General features: G+C 41.6%; 1 protein-coding gene across 8 annotated transcripts in view; it reads right to left on the bottom strand.

The window, feature by feature from the left end:
• The window catches only part of AMBRA1 (autophagy and beclin 1 regulator 1), a 179,436-nt gene that overhangs the window by 31,417 nt on the left and 128,113 nt on the right, over positions 1 to 19,906 (bottom strand). For all 8 annotated transcript variants that reach the window (XR_005796838.1, XM_040495303.1, XM_040495306.1 and 5 more), the window contains 2 exons: positions 11,415 to 11,525; positions 768 to 956 (listed from right to left, as the gene is read on the bottom strand). Coding sequence is in view for 7 of the 8 variants with exons in the window: in XM_040495303.1 (XP_040351237.1) it covers positions 768 to 956; positions 11,415 to 11,525 (300 nt within the window). In the remaining variant the exon portion in view is untranslated. The remainder of the gene's footprint in view (positions 1 to 767; positions 957 to 11,414; positions 11,526 to 19,906) is intronic.

Genomic DNA, 19,906 nt, shown 5'->3' with positions numbered 1-19,906 from the left:
ACGATCTCGCGGTCCGTGAGTTCGAGCCCCGCGTCAGGCTCTGGGCTGATGGCTCAGAGCCTGGAGCCTGTTTCCGATTCTGTGTCTCCCTCTCTCTCTGCCCCTCCCCCGTTCATGCTCTGTCTCTCTCTGTCCCAAAAATAAATAAACGTTGAAAAAAAAAAAAATTGGTACCATACTGAAAATACTATTTTGAAATCTATTTTCACTTCATACATTAGGACCATTTTTCCACCATTAAATATTCTTCTATAAGAGCATTTTAAAGGCCAGATGGTATTTTACCCTATCAATGCACCTTTTTTTATTTAAGCAATTCTTCACCATTTGACATTTTCTCTATAAGTAACACTACTGTGAACATCCTCGTACATAAATCTCTGTATAGTTTTCTAATTATTTCCTTAGAAGTGGGATTCCTGGATTGAAGGGAACATACATTTTAGGGGCTTTTAATACACAAGGCCAAACTGCCTCATGGTGTATAAGCTTCTCCAAGCCATGACCAAAGCTCCTCCTTTATCTATGGCCATCACAGCAGAAGCATGTTGGTGATGCTGTCATGGCAGGAAGGACTCTTATTCTGAGATTCTTCTGTAATGCTACCAGCCAAGACTCCTGCCAAGCAATCTTCCTCTGGCCTGTGCCCTAAGGAGGCAGGGGCAGGATATGATCAGTACTCCAACCTAAGCTATGCCTCACCTAGGAATGCCCATGCAAAGGCATCGGCATCCCTCTGTCACTAGGTTGGGCTTTCTTTCCCTTACCAAATCGCTTGGTGTAGAGCATTTCACCCAGGTTATGGGGGGCCAAGGAGTACACTGCCAGGATGCCTTCATCAGGAAAGCCCCTCTGGCTGCTAGGGATGAAAGCTGCCAGGAGCTGGCCATCTGCAGAAATGTCACAGCTGGCATCATTGTAGATCTTGCAGTTCTGCACCAGCACATTCACGGAGGCTGCATCAGACAAAGAAAGAAAAGAGGGTAAGAAAGTTTGGAGTTGATGGTGTAAAAAATTCTGGGCCAAGAAATTTGGGGGCTTTCCTAAGGGCCTGAACCCTCTCTAGAAACGCTAAAAGGCTGCCTTGTCAATCAAACTAAAATTTCATGGAAGAAGCAACACAAGAGACTGGAAAGATATGTCTCTTTTACCATTTAATAGGAAACGACAGATAGTCAACACAATCACAACCACCTGCTGAGTCTTAGCTCACACTTTGGAAACATCATTTGAGAGATTAGATATGGAAAAAGTTATTAAAAATTGTTTCTGGAGAGCCACTCAGCAGCTGTTATTGTCCAAGAGATCAAAACTAAGATGAATGAAAATGCAAAACCACTGATTCCAAGAGAAAGGTGATACAGGTAAAGCTTCCTTGGGGTGAGGATCCTACTGCACACCTGCTATGCGACATTGGAGAAGGAAGTCATTTCATGAGTTTGTGCCTTACTTTCTCATTTAAGGGAAATGGAACATTTAGAGACTTCAGACTTCTGGACAGGTCCTTGTTAACACCTGTTCCTAACTCCACAAGAGAGGACAAAGAGAAACAAAGCCCAGCTGTGGCTGGATGGCTAGAACTCTTCATTTCTCACTATGCCGTAGGCCTTACCAATGCCATAAGCAAACAGCCAGGGGCAGCCTCAGTCTGTACTTGGCAGCTACAAAGAATTATGCACAGGGTCAGCCAGGCAGCAGGCTCAGCAGGAGGGAGTAGGGTGGGGGTGGGGGTGGTGGAAGAATGTGGGGAGGATCTGCTCCATGTGACAGGACTGAGATGTTGGCCAGCACTGGTCCTGTGCCTGCACGCTTTGTTTGGGTTTTCATTTGAATCTCTGAAGCCCACTGTGTAATTCCCTGCCAAGAGGAAGCAGCTTACCCTTGATGTGAGCTTGGGAGCAGAATGCCCACACCAAGGGCACAAGCAGAACAGCACAACACATCCAAAGGGACCAAGTTCCTCTGGGCTTTGTCTCACTTAGATCTACTTCAAGTGCAAATGAAAACAAACTTTTCAGTCCTTCTCTTATTTGAAGGAGACTACTTGAATGTCCACTGTCAAAAGCATTATGGTTTAAAAAAAAAAAAAAAAAAAGTCAAGCTCAGCTGCACTCACCAGATTCCAGGTGATCTATTCTAGGAAGTCAAAAGGCCTGCCCTGGAAGGAAGGTCAAGGGCAAGTTCCCCCATGAACTTAAGGAAAACAAAACAAAGAATTGCTTTTCAGTGGCCTAAGGTTTAGGGGCTCAGGGACCCACAGTGATTTCTAATACTCTATATTCATCCTCCTTTCCCTGTGTGTTGTTAATGAAGTTACAGAGACGACAAAGTAGATCAAAAAAGACATCAGAACACATTGATTAGGCTATTGTGCCAACTCTTGGGGGCTGACACCTACAGCACCATTACACATAAAACCGAGGAGGGACCACAAGGATGGTTCTGTTTGCTAACTAATAAAATAATGACATCCAAATATTCACTGCTATCACCATTAGGGCTCTGTACTGCTCAACTTCCAACCCACCATCTGCTCTAGCCTGTGTGGCTAGATTTATCTAGTTAGCACTGAGACCGTCTGCTCCTTACTCAGGGTCCCCAGCCTGGTGCCAAAAAATTACAATCTTTTCCTCCTTCCCTAGGCTGACACATGATTCCAATTGGCGATATATAAAAAAGAAAAAAAAAAAAACAAAGGAATGGGGGAAGCTTCGGGAGTGAGTCCATCTTGATCTTCTAAACTTGAGGCTGGCACAACCCTCAGAAAGATAAAAAGAAACTGACAATCGAGACTATAACAAACTTTAAAACAGTTTTGCACAATTACCATTTTATCCACATTTAATATCTTAAAAACGCATGATGGCTATTTTATGAAAGCAGGCTTTCTTATCTCCCTGATACATAGATCTCACTCACGTGTGCTCACATACAACTCAGTTGAACATATAGAAATCTATAGTGACCCTCAGAACTCACCACCAACGTAAAATAAAAAGCACTTAACTGCTTACTGTCAGATTAATTCCTAAGGGGAGCCAGGGTGGCAAGGAGAGTACAAGTAAGGTTTTCCTTCTTCTGGAAAGCCTGGCTCTAAAACGCTGAAAAACTGGGCGTATAGACAGAAAAGCATTTCGTCAGCCTCCAGTCCAAGCCACTGTGTTTGTGTTTACTACATTATGATGAATCCAAATCAATGGCCACCTCCCAAATTTTGTTCCTTCCCCACCAACTCCACCCAGTTTCACAAGTGCTCCCAGTCACTGCAGGGAGCTCACAGACAGACATGCAAATGACAAATGAAAAGAGAATGCCGAAAACTCAGGCAGAGCTTCTCCAGGCGTATGTTTAATCGCAGCAACTGTGCAGCTAGTGACCCGGGGCTTCACTCCTGTCCTAATGAAGGGGATGTGGCAGGCACACAGTGATTTGGTAGCTTCACTTCTGCGAGCACTGGGTGGTGTGTTTACAATTTCATTTTTATTTCAAAGTTCCAATTAGTGGCTTACATTTGCTGCCCGTTGTCTATTAATTTCCCACATGGAAATGGAAATGTTCAGTTACAATAGTGAGTGGTCACTGCTTCAATTCACTTGTGTAGCTTCTCCTCATGAGGCTGAAATTTTGATGAGTTAATTTACACAGGGAGAGGTTTCTTGTTTTCTGGGGCCATAGGAAAGTAATGCACTCATGACAAGGACAACTCACCCTTTCTGGACTGAACAATAATGTAAGCAGGTAGAGAAAAAGGTGAAGTGAAATAAAGCCTAAGGCACTGGCAACCCACACACCAGTAGAAATCTTTGTTCTGCTCTCTGCCTCGCCTTATCACAGTGCTTCTCCAGTATTAGCATGCATCAGAATCACCTGGAGGGCTTATTAAAACACAGAATGTTCGGGTGAGGCCTGAGAATTTGCATTTCTTTTTTTTTTTTCAACGTTTATTTATTTTTGGGACAGAGAGAGACAGAGCATGAACGGGGGAGGGGCAGAGAGAGAGGGAGACACAGAATCGGAAACAGGCTCCAGGCTCTGAGCCATCAGCCCAGAGCCCGACGCGGGGCTCGAACTCACGGACCGCGAGATCATGACCTGGCTGAAGTCGGACGCTTAACCGACTGCGCCACCCAGGCGCCCCTGAGAATTTGCATTTCTAACAAGTTCCCAGATGCCTCTGATGCTGCTGGTCTGGGACCACACTTGAAAACTGCTGCCTTACCAAACAGTCCTTGATCCCTGAGCTGTAGCTCCAGCAACCTGTCCTGCACTTAAAGGCAAAAACACACGTGGGGAAGGGTGATGGGGCAGCTCAGAATGGAAATAAAGGTTAGGAAAGAAAGGATTTTTCAAATCAAAGCTGCTTAAGAGCTTCAGGGGGCAGCTCCAGGGGGAGAAAAAATGATGCAGAAGACAGCAGGAAGCCATGTTCCAGACTCCGCAATGTAATCTCCTCCTAATTATAAATGATTTCCAAGTGAAAATGCCCTAGCAGGGAATGGGAGGGGTTAGAAATACTGATGCCTGGAGGAGCAGATGGCTCTGCCTTCCTATCAGCTCCATAAATTATAAACAAACACCTTGTACAAAGATCGATTTGTAGCCTGTTGCTGGCTGGCCAGATGAGGCCATGGGAGCGATTAGCAGTTGCAGTGCTTTTGCAAATGCATTAGATACTGATTTGGAAAACTCAAAGGGGTTTAAATCAGCAGGGAAATTTCCTTTTGGCTCTGAGCCCATCTGGTTGCAGAATAAGACCTCCTCACAGAACTACGTATGACACTGCAAGCCGTCCCTGAAGGCACCAATCGCTACATCTCCTGTGGTATGGTCTGCCTTACACCACTCAGCCACTGGATTTCTGAAGGCCAGTTCTGGCAGGAAAACCTCGTGACCAACGCTCTTTACCCAATAAGAGCTCACTCTTAAAACACAAGAGTTGGGGCGCCTGGGTGGCGCAGTCGGTTAAGCGTCTGACTTCAGCCAGGTCACGATCTCGCGGTCAGTGAGTTCGAGCCCCGCGTCGGGCTCTGGGCTGATGGCTCAGAGCCTGGAGCCTGTTTCCGATTCTGTGTCTCCCTCTCTCTCTGCCCCTCCCCCGTTCATGCTCTGTCTCTCTCTGTCCCAAAAATAAATAAACGTTGAAAAAAAAAATTAAAAAAAAACAAAACAAAACAAAACACAAGAGTGAGGGGCGCCTGGGTGGCTCAGTTGGTTGACCGACCGACTTCGGCTCAGGTCATGATCTCACAGTTAGTGAGTTCGAGCCCCGCATCGGGCTTTGTGCTGACAGATCAGAGCCTGGAGCCTGCTTCAGATTCTGTCTCTCCCCCTCTCTCTACCCCTCCCCTGCTCACGCTCTGTGTCTCCATCTCTCAATAATGAATAAATGTTAAAAACAAACAAGAAAAGAGTGAATCTAATGAGCTACTTTTTCATGAAAGTGTTTTCAAAATTATCTACACGTCTGAGGCCTTTTCACCGGCTTCTAAACTTTACAAAGAGGAATTCATTAATCTTGCATCCCAACTGAGAGAAACATGTGGCAAGAATCTTTAACTCCATTAAAAAGTTAAATGCAATTCGGGTAAGTCAGATGACCAGCAATATATTGGCTGCTGAACACATGAGTAAAACTCAAGCCCAGTGGCTGGCAGGCACAGGCTGTGCCAGAGCCAAAGGCTACCCTCGACAGAGAGGTACGTGGTGTTCAGAAATGAATCCTACAGCAAAAGAAATTCCCTACTTACTCTTCTCACAGCTGAATCTATCAAGAGTGAAGATGCAAACTGTAACTAGAGTTCATTCAGACCAACCAGCAAACCACAGGCAACTCAGGTAAAAGTGACTATCATTCTAGAGGGTAATACTATGGGAAGGAACACTGACTATAATTAGACATATACGCCCTAAGCAACCAGAACGCAGTTGTTTTCCAAGGTCAGAACTCTAAGAAAAATAGGACACTCTTAAAAAGCAGAATTCTAACCCCATGCATGAGCCAAACTAAATGAGCCAATCCAGTTCCACATGAAACTCTCTGATCAACTCAGGTTTTACAAGAGTTGCAATCAAAAGATGCAAGAAGAAACACAGAAGGAGAATTATAGGAAGTTGTAGTTGGAACAAGTTAAGGCTTATACAAAACACATTGGGACAACCAAAAAGGCCATCAAAGCTACGACAGCAACATATCCTATGCCCGTTTTCTGAAGGTTTTGTTTTCCTATCAAGGCAAATGACCTGCAACTGGGTAGAAACAACATGCTTGAGAAGGATGGGAAGCCCATTACAGATAAGGCAATGGGGTGAGAGCAATATCTTACTTACATGAACATTACTCTCCATAGATGGAGAATACATATCCCAGTGTACTAAAGATGGGGGCAGGTGGGACTTTACAGTTATGGCCATACTCTCAAAGAATCATGGTGCAATTTCCTAGAAAAAGACATGATAAAAATAGCTAGCACTTTCTGACCATTTATTATATGTCAGGTAATGCTCAGAGTGCCTGACATTATTAACTAATATAATTCTCAAAACAACCCTATGAGGTTTGCACTATTATTAATTCTCACTTTATAGACAAGGAAATGAAGGTGGAGAGAGATTAAATAACCAAGGTCATACTGCTAGAAGGTGGCTTGACCAGGGATTTGAACCTGGACAGCGTGTCATAAGAGTTCATGTGCTTACCCCCTTATAGGACAGTTGACAGAGACAGTTATCAAAGAACTACCTCCCTCTATGGAAGGAAGGAAGGAAGGAAGGAAGGAAGGAAGGAAGGAAGGAAGGAAGGAAGGAAGGAAGGAAAGAAGGAAAGGAAAGGAAAGGAAAGGAAAGGAAAGGAAAGGAAAGGAAAGGAAAGGAAGAAAAGAAAAGACAGACAGACAGACATTAGGCCCAGACCTTTAAAATACAGAAGTGTAAGCAATTCAAATAGTATTTAAACTGCTCCAAAGAAAACCTACCAAATTATATTTATAATACAAGCATGATACTGACACCAAAATCCATAGATATTATAAAAAAGGACAGGGCCATCCCACTTGCAAAAATCAATGAAAAAAGTCTATTAGTAAGCTACATGGAAAGAATTTTACATTAAAGAATACTCCACCAACCAGGTGTTTTTTTTTTTTTTTTCCAAGAAATGTAAAGACAGGTTCAATATTACAGAATCCATTAATATGAAGATTTTATTATTAGATCAAAGGGGAGAAAAAAAAAACATATGATCATCTTCATAGATGCTGAAAGGCCATGACTAAATTCAAAATCCATTCTCGATAAAAACTTTCAATAAAATAGGAATAGCTGACTTCCTGAAAATGGTAAACCAGTTCTGGTTCAACCTAAAAGCCAGCAATATGTTTATAGGGAAAAAGCTAGAAGTTTTCCTAATAAAATCAGGAACAATATGAAGCTGCCTGCTATTATTTAACACTGTACTGATAGGAGCCAATGCAAATAGACAAGAGAAAGAAATCACGAATGTAAAACTTGGAATGGAGAAGGTAAAATTATCACTTCTTACAGATAACACACCTAGAAAATCCATGAGATTTACCTGAGTAACAACTATAATTAGTAAACAATTCAGTAAGACAGTAGGATTTAAAAAATAAGCTTATAATAGTAAACTTAAGAATTCTGTAGGATCTATATGAAGGAAACATTCCTAACAACACAAGAGAAACTTGGAGAAATGGAAAATCATACCACATTCTTACTAAAAAGATACCATAAAGATGTTGAATCTCCTTAAGTTAATTTATAAGTTTAATGTGATTGCAATAATTATACTACAGGGTTTTTTTTCAGGGCGGAGGGGGTGTGAAGGGAAGAAGTAATACAGTTTTAAAGTCCATACAGGAAAACAAAACTGCTTGAGCAGACAGGATAATTTGGATTAAAGAAATAAGAGGGGTGCCTGGGTGGCTCAGTTGGTTAAGCATCCAACTCTTGATCTCAGGTCAGGTCTTGATCTCAGGGTTGTGAATTTAAGCCTTGTGTCTGGCTCTGCACTGGGCATAAAGCCTACGTAAATAAGAACAACCACCACCACCACCACCACCACCACCACCACAACAAGAGGGGATGGGTCTAGATTCTAAAACACAAAGCCTCAAAACAAACCCATGTGGTACTCTCACATGAATAATCACACAGATCACTAGGATAGAGTGGATAGTCTAGAAATACATCTAAATAAACACAGGAAAGTAAAAATAGGATGAAAGTGACATTCCAAATCAATGGGGACAAATGCATTAGTCTATAAACTCGGGACAAATGAGTAGCCATATGGAGTAAAAGCTGGATCATATTCTGCTTATTTGGAACTAGGTTAAACTTCTAGTGAATCAAAGACTTGAAGGTAAAGGAACTAAAATACAAAAGTACTAACTGATCTTCCTAATGATGACACAAAATCTGGGAACCATAAATGGAAAGTTGGATAATTCTGACTACTTAAAATAAGTTCTATGACAAAAATAACCTTCAGCAAAGTCAAAAGACAAATGACAACCAGGGAGCTCCTATTAGAAGTTAATTTTCTGATTTAGAAAGAGCTCCCGTAGACCCGGTAAGGAAAAGATCAGCAACACAATAGAAAAACAAGTAAAGCACATGGACAGGTCAAGAAAAGGCGATACACATAGCTAAGTGTATAAAGAGGCGCACAACCTGGTGTAATATAAGAAATACAAACTTAAAATACCTACATACTATTTTTTACCTATCGGAAATGCAAATATCCAAAAATATAGTTAACACATTCTGCCAGCAAGAGTTTAGGGAACAGGCATTCACATAGGCTGCAGGGCAGAGTAGAAATCGGCATAACCCTACAGAGGGTGACTTAGCAACATCTACCCAAATCACAGATGTACGTACTCTTCCTAACTACAATTCTATTTCTAGGAATTTATCCTATAGATATTCTTGCATGTATGCAAAACAACAAACTACAGCACGGTTTGTATGGCGAAAGACTGAAAACAATTTAAAAGTTCCTCAGAGGAAGACTGTTTGAAAAATGGTTAAAAAATGGAACCAAGAGACTCCATTTGGACAATGGAATACTGGCACTTATTAAAAAAGAAAGAGTTAACTCTTCATATACTGATATGTAAGATGACCAACATACATTATAAAGTACAGAAAGCAAAGTGCAGAAAGAAGAGTATGTATAACATGTTACCATTTGGGTCAAACAGAAGGTGAGAAAACATACATTTGCATTTGCCTGTTTATACACACATAAGGTATCCTTGAAAAGATACAAGGAACTGCTAATTGTGGCTGCCTATGGGGAGGAGTGGTGGGCACCTGGGAGCAGGGCTGGTAAACTTTCCACTGTAATATTATTTTATAGTTTAAAAAATTTTGAACGTTGAATACATTTCCACAAAGTAAACAATATAAACAAAATAACTTGAAATGAATTATGGCAAATAAGATCTGGGTCAGAAATCTGGAGCTGAACAAGCAAACCTGGTATTCAATAAAGGAAAAAGTAGATTGCAGCTGATTCCCAGCAGACTTAAACAAAAAGATTATTGAACATGTGGCTTATAAGTACTTAGAAATAAATGATTGCTACTGTGGTTTCACTAAGATTAAGACATGAAAAATTAACCTTATTTTCATGGTCTGACAAGGATACCAAGACTGGCAGATTGGGAAATGCCACAGAGAACATCTTGATTATTTTAAGCATCTGACAAACTCTTACAATACCTTGTAGACAAGATTTTTTTTTTAAATGTGGGCTTCAGTTGTGATCATCATGCCTGGGTGCTAATTCATGAACCAAAACTGACACAGAGAAAGTCCACAGCAACATAACACAAGGACTGGTATAAAGTCCTGACTGATTCACCATTTTTGCTAGTAATCCAAAGGAAGACAGAGAAAGCATATTTATCAAATTAGTAGATGATGTAAGACTGAGAGAAAAGTACTGAATCAAAGTTCAAAAAGGCACTGAGAGGGAGGAGCCAGGAACTGCAACTGACACTATTAAGATCACATTTAATAGAAACAAATACAAACCTGCTTTTTTTTTTAAACTTTTTTTTTTAATGTTTATTTATTCTTCAGACAGAGACAGAGAGTGAATGGGGGAGGGGCAGAGAGAGAGGGAGACACAGAATCTGAAACAGGCTCCAGGCTTCTGAGCTGTCAGCACAGAGCCCGACACGGGGCTCAAACCCATGAACTGTGAGATCGTGACCTGAGCTGACGTCGGACGCTCAACCAACTGAGCCACCCAGGTGCCCCAAACCTGTTTTGGTTTTTAAAGATTCAAGTGTACAAGTAAGTATAGAACAGTAGTCTTGGTTTCTTAATTAACTATCCAGGAATTTGAAGTGACCGCAAACTGAAGAGTGGCTTCAGAAAAAGCTGCTGAAATCTCATGCTGAATCAACACTATCCAAACCACCATTGTGCTACATACTGGACAGCTCCCATCTGGAGTTTTTAACTGTGTTCTGGCCCCCCAAAATCAAAAGGGAAGATGAGAAAAATTGTCAAGGATTTGGAAACCAGGGTCAGTAAAAGGAATCTCAAGGAAGGAAATCTGGCCTGAGAAGAAAGATTTAGGAAAGGAAAATGGAATTTATCTTCAAGTAGTTGGAGGACCATCACAAGAGGTACGTTAGACTTATTCTATGGAGATTCAGAGGTAGAACCAGGACCAATGGGAGGAAATAACAGGAAGGGAACAATAACAGGAACTTATCAGTGATGGATTAGGCCATCTTGTCAGACAGTGTGACCTGTCATCTGCAGTATTCAAGCACAGGCCGAACTGCTACTTCTCAGAAGTCCTTCATTCGATAAAAAGTGAAGTTCTTTAAAATGCTGTGATAAACCACTGAGACATGGGTTGCAGACTTCCCAGGAAGCTGGGAAAATGGACTATCAGACAGATGTGTTTGTAAGTCACAGACCAACTGTGCCATTCACTGTGTTTCATCCAGTTCTGGATTAGCAAATGAGTTTAACATCACCACAGTCTCTCCTCAAGGGTCACAAGGGCTAGCTCTCAGTTCCTAAACTCCTTGCTCTTTCTTTTCTTCTCAGTTCCACCTAAACATTGAGGCTTATTAGGACAATGAGCTACTAGTTGGTGAACTCCCCAGAGTAGAGACCCCTTCATCTCTGTGTCCATCTTGGCACTGCCCCTGGCACCACAGCCACCATGGTTCACTGCTTAGGGTGGGCGCTCAAAACATGTCTGCTAACTACTGACTGAGAACTGTAGAAACTGAGAAACTGTAGAAACTGGCAATCAGCTGCTCAACAATATCATGAGAACTCCAGTGCTCCATGGGCTTCTGAGTTCTGACCCACCAATAAGAGACACCCCTTCCACTACTACCAGCTCTACTTTGGCTTACCATTACTGATTTCGGGGAGGTCAAACTTAGTGAAGTCCCACCACTGGAGCCGGTAGGTGGTGTTGGCAATGTTACTGGCCACAGCAGACTGTCCATCACCAATCACTGCCCCTGGTTGGGGGAGAAGACAAAGAGAGCACATTATAGTCTTTATCCATGTTTCCTCTGTAAACATAAAACAACATGTACAGGGATAAGCAGGAGAGGGGGAAGAGGAAGAACCATCTGCTAAATCCCCATCTCAAAGAGAAACCAGACATGCCTCTCAGGAACAATTCTACTGGAAACATAATCCCATTAATCAGCTCCTCCCATGATTATTTAACATTTCCTTGGTGCCAACAATGTGGCAGGTAACATATATGTCCTGTCTGGTAGGCTCTCAGTGTAAAGAGAAAGATAAATTTTCATAAAATCGAGGGGCGGGGGGAGTGAAAAATGGGAGGACAACATTAACACAGAAAGGACCTACAGAAAAGCATTTCATTCCTGGATGTCTTTGTAGTAAGCAGAGCTATTTGGGAGAAAGTGTCTCCTCCTTTGTACATGACCTTCTCCCTAACAAAACATCACAAAAGGAAGCTTCCTCCAGGGAAGAGGCAGCCAGTATACAGCTGATTAGATACATAGAGACGGTAAAGAACAAATGAGGTCATATTTGCTAATTTCTTCTGGACCCCTGGCATGTAACGACAGCAGAAATTTATAAGCCTAGCTTTTCAGTATCAGAATATTTTTATTAGGGCAATATTTTATAAACCCCTCCTCTCCCCACCCCATGAGAACTTCCTTGAATCCGAATTCACTTGAAACATCTCACGGTTTAACTTTCCCTGAGATATACACTTCTGTATGACATTTTTTTCCTTTGGAAACCAATTAAATGAAAAATGGATTTTTTTTTAACAGGGTGACACTTTAATTTGCAGTTGTATTTCATTTACATGAACATGTCATTTCCTCCTCCTCCTTCTGAGGTGCATTTCATACACAACCACCCTTTTGATCAGACAAGCCAAACCCTCTTGGGAGAATAGAACACTGTTGCATGCTAGACAACCTAAATGGTATTCTCTGCTGCAAATCACCTCCCACTTTAAGAAAATGAACTGGTTAGAGCTTACTAGCCTTGGAACAACAGACTATTTTATACCTAGATTCTTCAGTTTCACCACCTTCCTCCTCAGCATATCCCTGGCAAAACGGTTTTGTCACCTGTACTTTTGTCTTCCTTTTGGTGAGCTGCATTGATTGGTCTGTCTGCTGTTCCTGGTCTTTTCCTGTTCTTTCCCCAAATGGTCAAGAGGCTGTTCAGAGAAAATGTCCTCCATACAAGCCAGAAAAGTACCGTTCTCACTCTTCTCCAGTTGCAGCAAGCCACTACATAAGAAGACTCTTTTCAACACTAGTTTATTGATAGTGTCCTTGTCCCAGTTTCAATTTGTAAAGAAAGGTAAAAATAACAGTTCATTTCCAAGATGATAATATTGCTAGATTACGCATTCGCAACATGGGCAATATTGCCCCCGTGGGGGTGAAAATTGGTTCATGGGGAAATCTTAGTGCAATCACTAGCTTGCCTCCAAAATACTGCAGTGCGTGACAGATATACAGCATATCTGTAATATTAAAATTTCACGGGAGGGGGGATGATTGGAAAAAAATGTCTGCAAGGGCTCCGAAATACTGTTCTAGATAAACCAATACCCCCACAACAAAATTCTCTAAAATCTTACAAAGACATAGATCCAAATGGTCATGATCTCCCGGAAGGCCTGAGAAAGATAGCATTGGCAGTGCTGACAGTGAGCGCACTGACCTCAAACCCCTACTGAGGGCCCTGTGGCATATCACTCAAATAAGGTAAATCTATGTTCCTCATAATTTTAACCTTTATAGAATATCCTATAATAATTACACCTGACTTGGGAACTTTGCTGAACTTCTCTGGGTTCTTCAGGGGGTGATCTACGTATTGGACTTTATTTTATTTTATTTTTCAACGTTTATTTATTTTTGGGACAGAGAGAGACAGAGCATGAATGGGGGAGGAGCAGAGAGAGAGGGAGACACAGAATCGGAAACAGGCTCCAGGCTCTGAGCCATCAGCCCAGAGCCTGATGCGGGGCTCGAACTCACGGACCGTGAGATCGTGACCTGGCTGAAGTCGGACGCTTAACCGACTGCGCCACCCAGGCGCCCCAACATATTTGAGAGAGAAAGTGCATGCAAGCAGGGGAGAGGGGCAGAGAGAGATGGGGGACAGAGGATCCAAAGCAGGCTCTGCACTGACAGCAGAGAACCCAATGGGAGGCTCAAACTCATGAACTGTGAGATCCTAACCTGGGCCAAATTCGGACACTTAACCAATTAAACCACTCAGGTGCCCCTACTGGATTTTCTTAATAGGAACTTTCTTGATTTTGCTAGGCCCCCTTGATAATGAAAATAACTTTTAAATTCTAAGGTCTACCACTTCCCTGGAAAGAATTACTCAGTTTCACTCTAATCCAGGCTCAACATCACTAAGCTTATGAATTGTTCCCTGGTTTGCTTATCTAGATGGCTGACATTGCCCTCCAACCACTAGTCTCTCTCACACCATTGTAGTTATCATGTCCTCCAAATTTTTTTTTTTTTAATTTTTTTTTCAACGTTTATTTATTTTTGGGACAGAGAGAGACAGAGCGTGAACGGGCGAGGGACAGAGAGAGAGGGAGACACAGAATCGGAAACAGGCTCCAGGCTCTGAGCCATCAGCCCAGAGCCCGACGCGGGGCTCGAACTCACGGACCGCGAGATTGTGACCTGGCTGAAGTCGGACGCTTAACCGACTGCGCCACCCAGGCGCCCCCAAATTTTTTTTTAATGGAGCAAGCAAGCCTAGCTAAGAGAGTCTTTCTCTTTTTTTTTTTTTTTTAATGATTATTTGTTTTGTGTGTGTGAGAAAGTGAGAGAGAGCAGGGAGAGGAGCAGAGGGGAAGAGAGAGAATCCCAAGCAGGCTCTGCACTGCCAGTGCAGAACCTGACTGGGGCTTGATCTCACAACTGTATCATGGCCTGAGGCGAAATCAAGAGTCAGACGCTCAACCGAGCCACCCAGGGGCCTCTGTCCTCCAACTTTTAATACAAAAGCATAAAACACAAAATAATAGAAGGTAAATTGATTTCTCAATAGATGGTGAATGGAATGTTAGTTGCTAATAGCAAGAGAGTAGAAAATAAACTGAAGGATAGAAAATAAACTGAAGAAACAGACTCCGTATTCTAGGAGCTTAAAATCTGGGGGAGAGGATGGGAGCTACAATTAGGAAAACAGTTAAGGAAAATATCAGATGCAGGGAGTCTGGGTGGCTCAGTTGGTTAAATGTCTGACTTCAGCTCAGGTCATGATCTCATGGTTTGTGAGTTCAAGCCCCACGTCGGCCTCTGTGCTGATGGCTCAGAGCCTGGGGCCTGCTTCAGATTCTGTGTCTCCCTCTCTTCTCTGCCCCTCCCCAACTTGTGCACACACACTCTCTCTCTCTCTCTCAAAAATACATAAACATTTAAAAAAGCATTAAAGGGGGCGCCTGGGTGGCTCAGTCGGTTGGGCGTCCAACTTCGGCTCAGGTCATGATCTCGCGGTCCGTGAGTTTGAGCCCCGCATCGGGCTCTGTGCTGACGGTTCAGAGCCTGGAGCCTGTTTCAGATTCTGTGTCTCCCTCTTTCTCTGACCCTCCCCGTTCATGCTCTGTCTCTGTCTCAAAAATAAATAAACGTTTAAAAAAATTTTAAAAAAAGCATTAAAAAAATAAATAAACGTGAAAGGAAGGAAGGGAGGGAGGGAGACAGAGAGGGAGGGAGAGAAGGAGGGAGGGAGGAAGGAAGGAAAAACCAGAGGCTTTAAGAGTGCTGTGGATCTGCAACTGGGAACATAATGATTAAGACTCCAACCCCTGGCTCCAGAAGCTACTGTACAGTCCACGCCTCCAGAAATGTCTTCTGGAGAACAGCTGTGCAATATAATAAACATGTATGGTAGCACTGTGTGGAAGAGACTGGGGAGGTGTTCTCGGCCAATGGTGCCAGAGCGCTTAGGAGAAATGGAGCCTGGCACCAGGGAGTCGATTTTCAGTGCCATGTAAACATAGATTAGGAGGAAAAGATGCCAGCAACAGATTAGCGTATTGTCACCAGGTTCTCTTCTGCAAGAGCTGCAAGCCAGCTGAGCCTGTCTCTCGGAAACATCAGGAAGAAAAAGTATCACCCTATTAAAAAGCCCCAACCATTTAGTAGGCCTCTGGCCACTAAGCTTAAGGTATAGGAAATGTGCCAGAATGAGTTAATGGGCTGAGCTCCGAAGTATTTACATAGGAGACACTTAGCCTCAGAAGCTAAATCCTGAGAGACTGCGGAGAGATTTCTGAGGCCTCGAGGTTTTCTCAGTAATAACAGGATAGACAAGCTAGACTGAGGGTTTCTCAGCCTCCACTACTGATATTTTGGGCCAGATAATTCTTTGTTTAGGGGGTGTGGTGGGTCTTGGGCTTTGTAAGGTGTTTGGCACTATTGCTGGCTTCTGCCCACTACCCCCTCACCCAGTTGTGACAACCAAAATTGTCTCCAGACATTGCCAAATGTTCCCTGGGACCAAAATCATCCCTGGTCAGAAACCGCCAAGCTAAATAAATATAGCCTACATTTTTAACTCCAAAATAGGTGCTCTCAGGAAGCACCACTATTAGAATGTCCACTGCTAAAGTCACCAGAACTGTTAGTGATACTGATTTTGGAAAGAAACTAATCAAAGGCATAGCATTATACACATATTCCCTTAGCAAACTTAGTTTCCCACTTCTGTCATGGATGAAAGACTAGCTTGAACTGGGATATTATGGCTTGTAGTTTGTTTGTTTTTTGTATGGTGTCCGAGAATACAGGCTTCAGAATCAGATGGACCAGATTTTGATACTGCCTGCTAGCATCTACTGCAGTATGACTATGTGTCTCTCTGAACCTCAGTTGTCTTACCTGTAAAACAGGTATAATGATAATGCTGACGATTTATAGGGTCATTGAGAGAACTTACTGAACCAGTAAATGTAAAGCAATGGCAAGTAGTAAGTGTCTAACAAATGTCTACCATTAAAATTATTTTAGGGGTGCCTGGGTGGCTCAGTCGGTTAAGCGCCTGACTTCAGCTCAGATCATGATCTCGTGGTTAGTGAGTTTGAGCCCCGTATCGGGCTCTGTGCTGACAGCTCAGAGCCTAGAGCCTGCTTCAGGTTCTGTGTCTCCTTCCCTCTCTGCCCCTGCCCTGCTCATGCTCTGTCTCTCTCTCAAAAATAAATAAACATTTTTAAAAAAAATTTAAAAATAAAATAAAATAATTTTAAACGTTTATTCCACTCTCTATATGCTTTTTCTCTACAGGTATAGTTCTGTAATCAACAAGTCAAAGATACAGGTCCTTTTGTAAGAGACTAGTCCAAATTATGTGCCAGGGCCAAGAGACAGAAGCATTTAACTTTAGAATTAAGGTCAAATGCCAAGCCCCTAGACTCTGTAGTAACTTTCTCCTTGAAAAACAGCCTAGGCCAAGACAGTCACATTCTGGGCCACAAAACCCACTGTAACACATTTAAAAGAACAGAAATCATACAAAGTATGCTGTCAGACCACAGGGAATTAAACTAGAAATTAGTAGCAAAAAGATAACTGGAAAATCCCCAAATATTTGGAGATTAAGCAACACACTTTAAATAACACATGGCTCAAAGAAGACATCTCAAGAGAAATTTTAAAATATTTTGAACTAAATGAAGATGAAAATACAACTTATTAAAATTTGTTAGATGCAACAAAAGCAGTGCTTAGAGGGAAATGTACTGCACTGAAATGTATACATTAAAAGAGAAGAAAAATAGGGGCACCTGGGTGGCTCAGTTGGTTGAGTGTCCAACTCTTGGTTTCAGCTCAGCTCATGATCTTGTGGTTAGTGGGTTTGAGCCTATGTTGGGTTCTGCGCTGATGGCACAGAGCCTGCTTGGGAATCACTCTCATTCTCTCTCTCTCTCCCCCCGCCCCCCACTCTCTCTCCCCCTCTGTGCCCTTTCCCCTTCTCCCCTGTTTGTGCACTCTCACTCTCAAAAATAAATAAACAGTTTTTAAAAAAGAATCTTCTTTGGGAAGACAAAAGAAGATCTAAAATCAATAATTTAAGCTTCCACCTTAGGAAATAAGAAAAGAAGAGCAAATGAAATCCAATGTAAGAAAAAAAAAATTAGAGAAGCAATGAAACTAAAAATAAGAAATCAATAGAAAAAAATAAAACCAAAAGCTGGTTCTTTAGAAGGATCAATATAATTGATAAACCTTGAGCCAAGCTAACTAAAGAAGAGAGAAGACACAAATTAGTATCAGAAATAAAAGAGGGGCCATCACTATTGATGCATGGATACTAAAAGGATAATAAAAGACTACTATGAACAACTCAATGCCCACTAATTTGGTAATCTATTAGAAATGGACTAAATGCCTGAAAGACAGAGTCTACCAAAATTTACACAAGAAGAAATAGATAATCTGAATAGGCATATACTTACTAAGTTGAATTAATCATTAATAACCTTCTCAAACAGAAAGCACCAGACCCAAGTGGGTTCACTTGCTAAATTCTATCAAACATTTAAGGAAGAAATTACATCAAATCTACAATTTCTTACAGAAAACTTAAGTGGATCTACTTCCAAATTCACTTTATAAGGCCAGTATTACCCTCAGCACTGAGACCAGACAAAGACAGTGAAGAAAGGAAAACTATAGACTGGTATCTCAGAGGCAAAAATCCTCAACAAAATATTAGCAAGTCAAATCCAATAATATATTTTAAAAATTATATACTATGACCAAGTGGGATTTATCCCAGCTATGCAAGCCTTGCTCAACATTTGAAAATCAATAAATACAATCTGTTATATCAGCAGGACAAAGAAGAAAAATCAAATAATCATACCAATAGATACAGACAGAAAAACCTTATGACAAAACCCAACACTTACAATAAAAACTATCAGAAACTTAGGAAGAGAGAACTATCTCAGTTGGACAAAAAATGTCTACAAAAACCCTATAGCTAACATCATACTTAATGATCAGAAACTATGTGATTTCCCCCAAAGATCAGGAACAAGCAAGGATGTCTCCTCTCACTACTCCTCTTCATCACTGTACTGGAAATCCTAGCTAATACAATAAGATAAGAAAGCAAATAAGAGGTATATACCATCGGAGAGGAAGAAACAAAACTGTCTTTGTTTACAGATGACATGATTGTCTATTACAAATGCCAAAGAATAATAAAAGTAACTCCTGGAACTATTAAACAATTATATCAAGGTTGCAGGATACAAGGTTAATACAGAAAGAGTCAATTGCTGGGGCACCTGGGTAGCTCAGTCACTTAAGCGTCCAACTTGAGCTCAGGTCATGATCTCACAGCCTGTGGATTCGAGTCCTGCATCAGGCTCTGTGCTAATAGCTCAGAGCCTGAAGCCTGCTTCAAATTCTGTCTTCCTCTCTCTCTGCCCCTTCCCTGCTCACACTCAGCCTCTCCCCCGCACCCCCCTCAAAAATAAATAAATGTTAAAAAAAAAAAAAAGTCAATTGCTTTCTTATATACCAGCAGTGAACAAATGAGTAACTGGAATTGAAATTACAAATTAAATACAGGGGTGCCTGGGTGGCTCAGTTGGTCAAGCGTCCAACTTCAGCTCAGGTCATGATCTCACAGTTCTTGGGTTCGAGCCCTGCATCGGGCTCTGTGCTGATAGCTCAGAGCCTGGAACCTGCTTTGGATTTTGTGTCTCCCTCTCTCTGCCCCTCCCCTGCTCATGCTGTGTCTGTCTCTCTCTCTCTCTCAAAAATAAATAATAAACATTAAAAATATTGAAAAAAAAAGAAATAAAAAATACAATACCATTTACATCAGATGAAAAAAAATTTTAGATATAAATCTAACAAAATATGTACAAGATCTATAGGATGAAAACTACAAAACTGCAATGAAAGCAATCACAAAAGATCTAAAATAAATATTGGAGAGATATTTCGCGTTCATGGATAGGAAGACTTAATTCTGTTAAGATGTCAATTCTTCCCAAATGGATCTATAGATTCAATGCAATCCCAATCAAAATCCCAGAACACTCCTTTATGAATACTGAAAAATTCTAAAGGTTATCTGGAATGGCAGAAGATCGAGAATAGCCAAGAACAAAATTGGAGGACTGATGGTATCTGACTTGAAGACTTACTAAAAAGCTACAGTGATGAACGTGGTGTGGCTACTGGTGAAAGAACAGACAAATAGATCAATGGAGCAGAATAAAGAGTCCAGAAATAAACCCTAAATCAACTGATCTTTGACAAAAGCACAACAGCAATTCAATATAGTCTTTTCAAGAAATGATGCTGAAATAACTGGACATCCACATGCAAAAATATGAATC

This window comes from Herpailurus yagouaroundi, unplaced genomic scaffold, assembly GCF_014898765.1.
Source record: "Herpailurus yagouaroundi ecotype Mexico unplaced genomic scaffold, PumYag 187, whole genome shotgun sequence".
Taxonomy (NCBI): Eukaryota; Metazoa; Chordata; class Mammalia; order Carnivora; family Felidae; genus Herpailurus; species Herpailurus yagouaroundi.
Note: the sequence above shows the minus strand (reverse complement) of the source record. Positions and strands in the feature narration are given on the sequence as shown.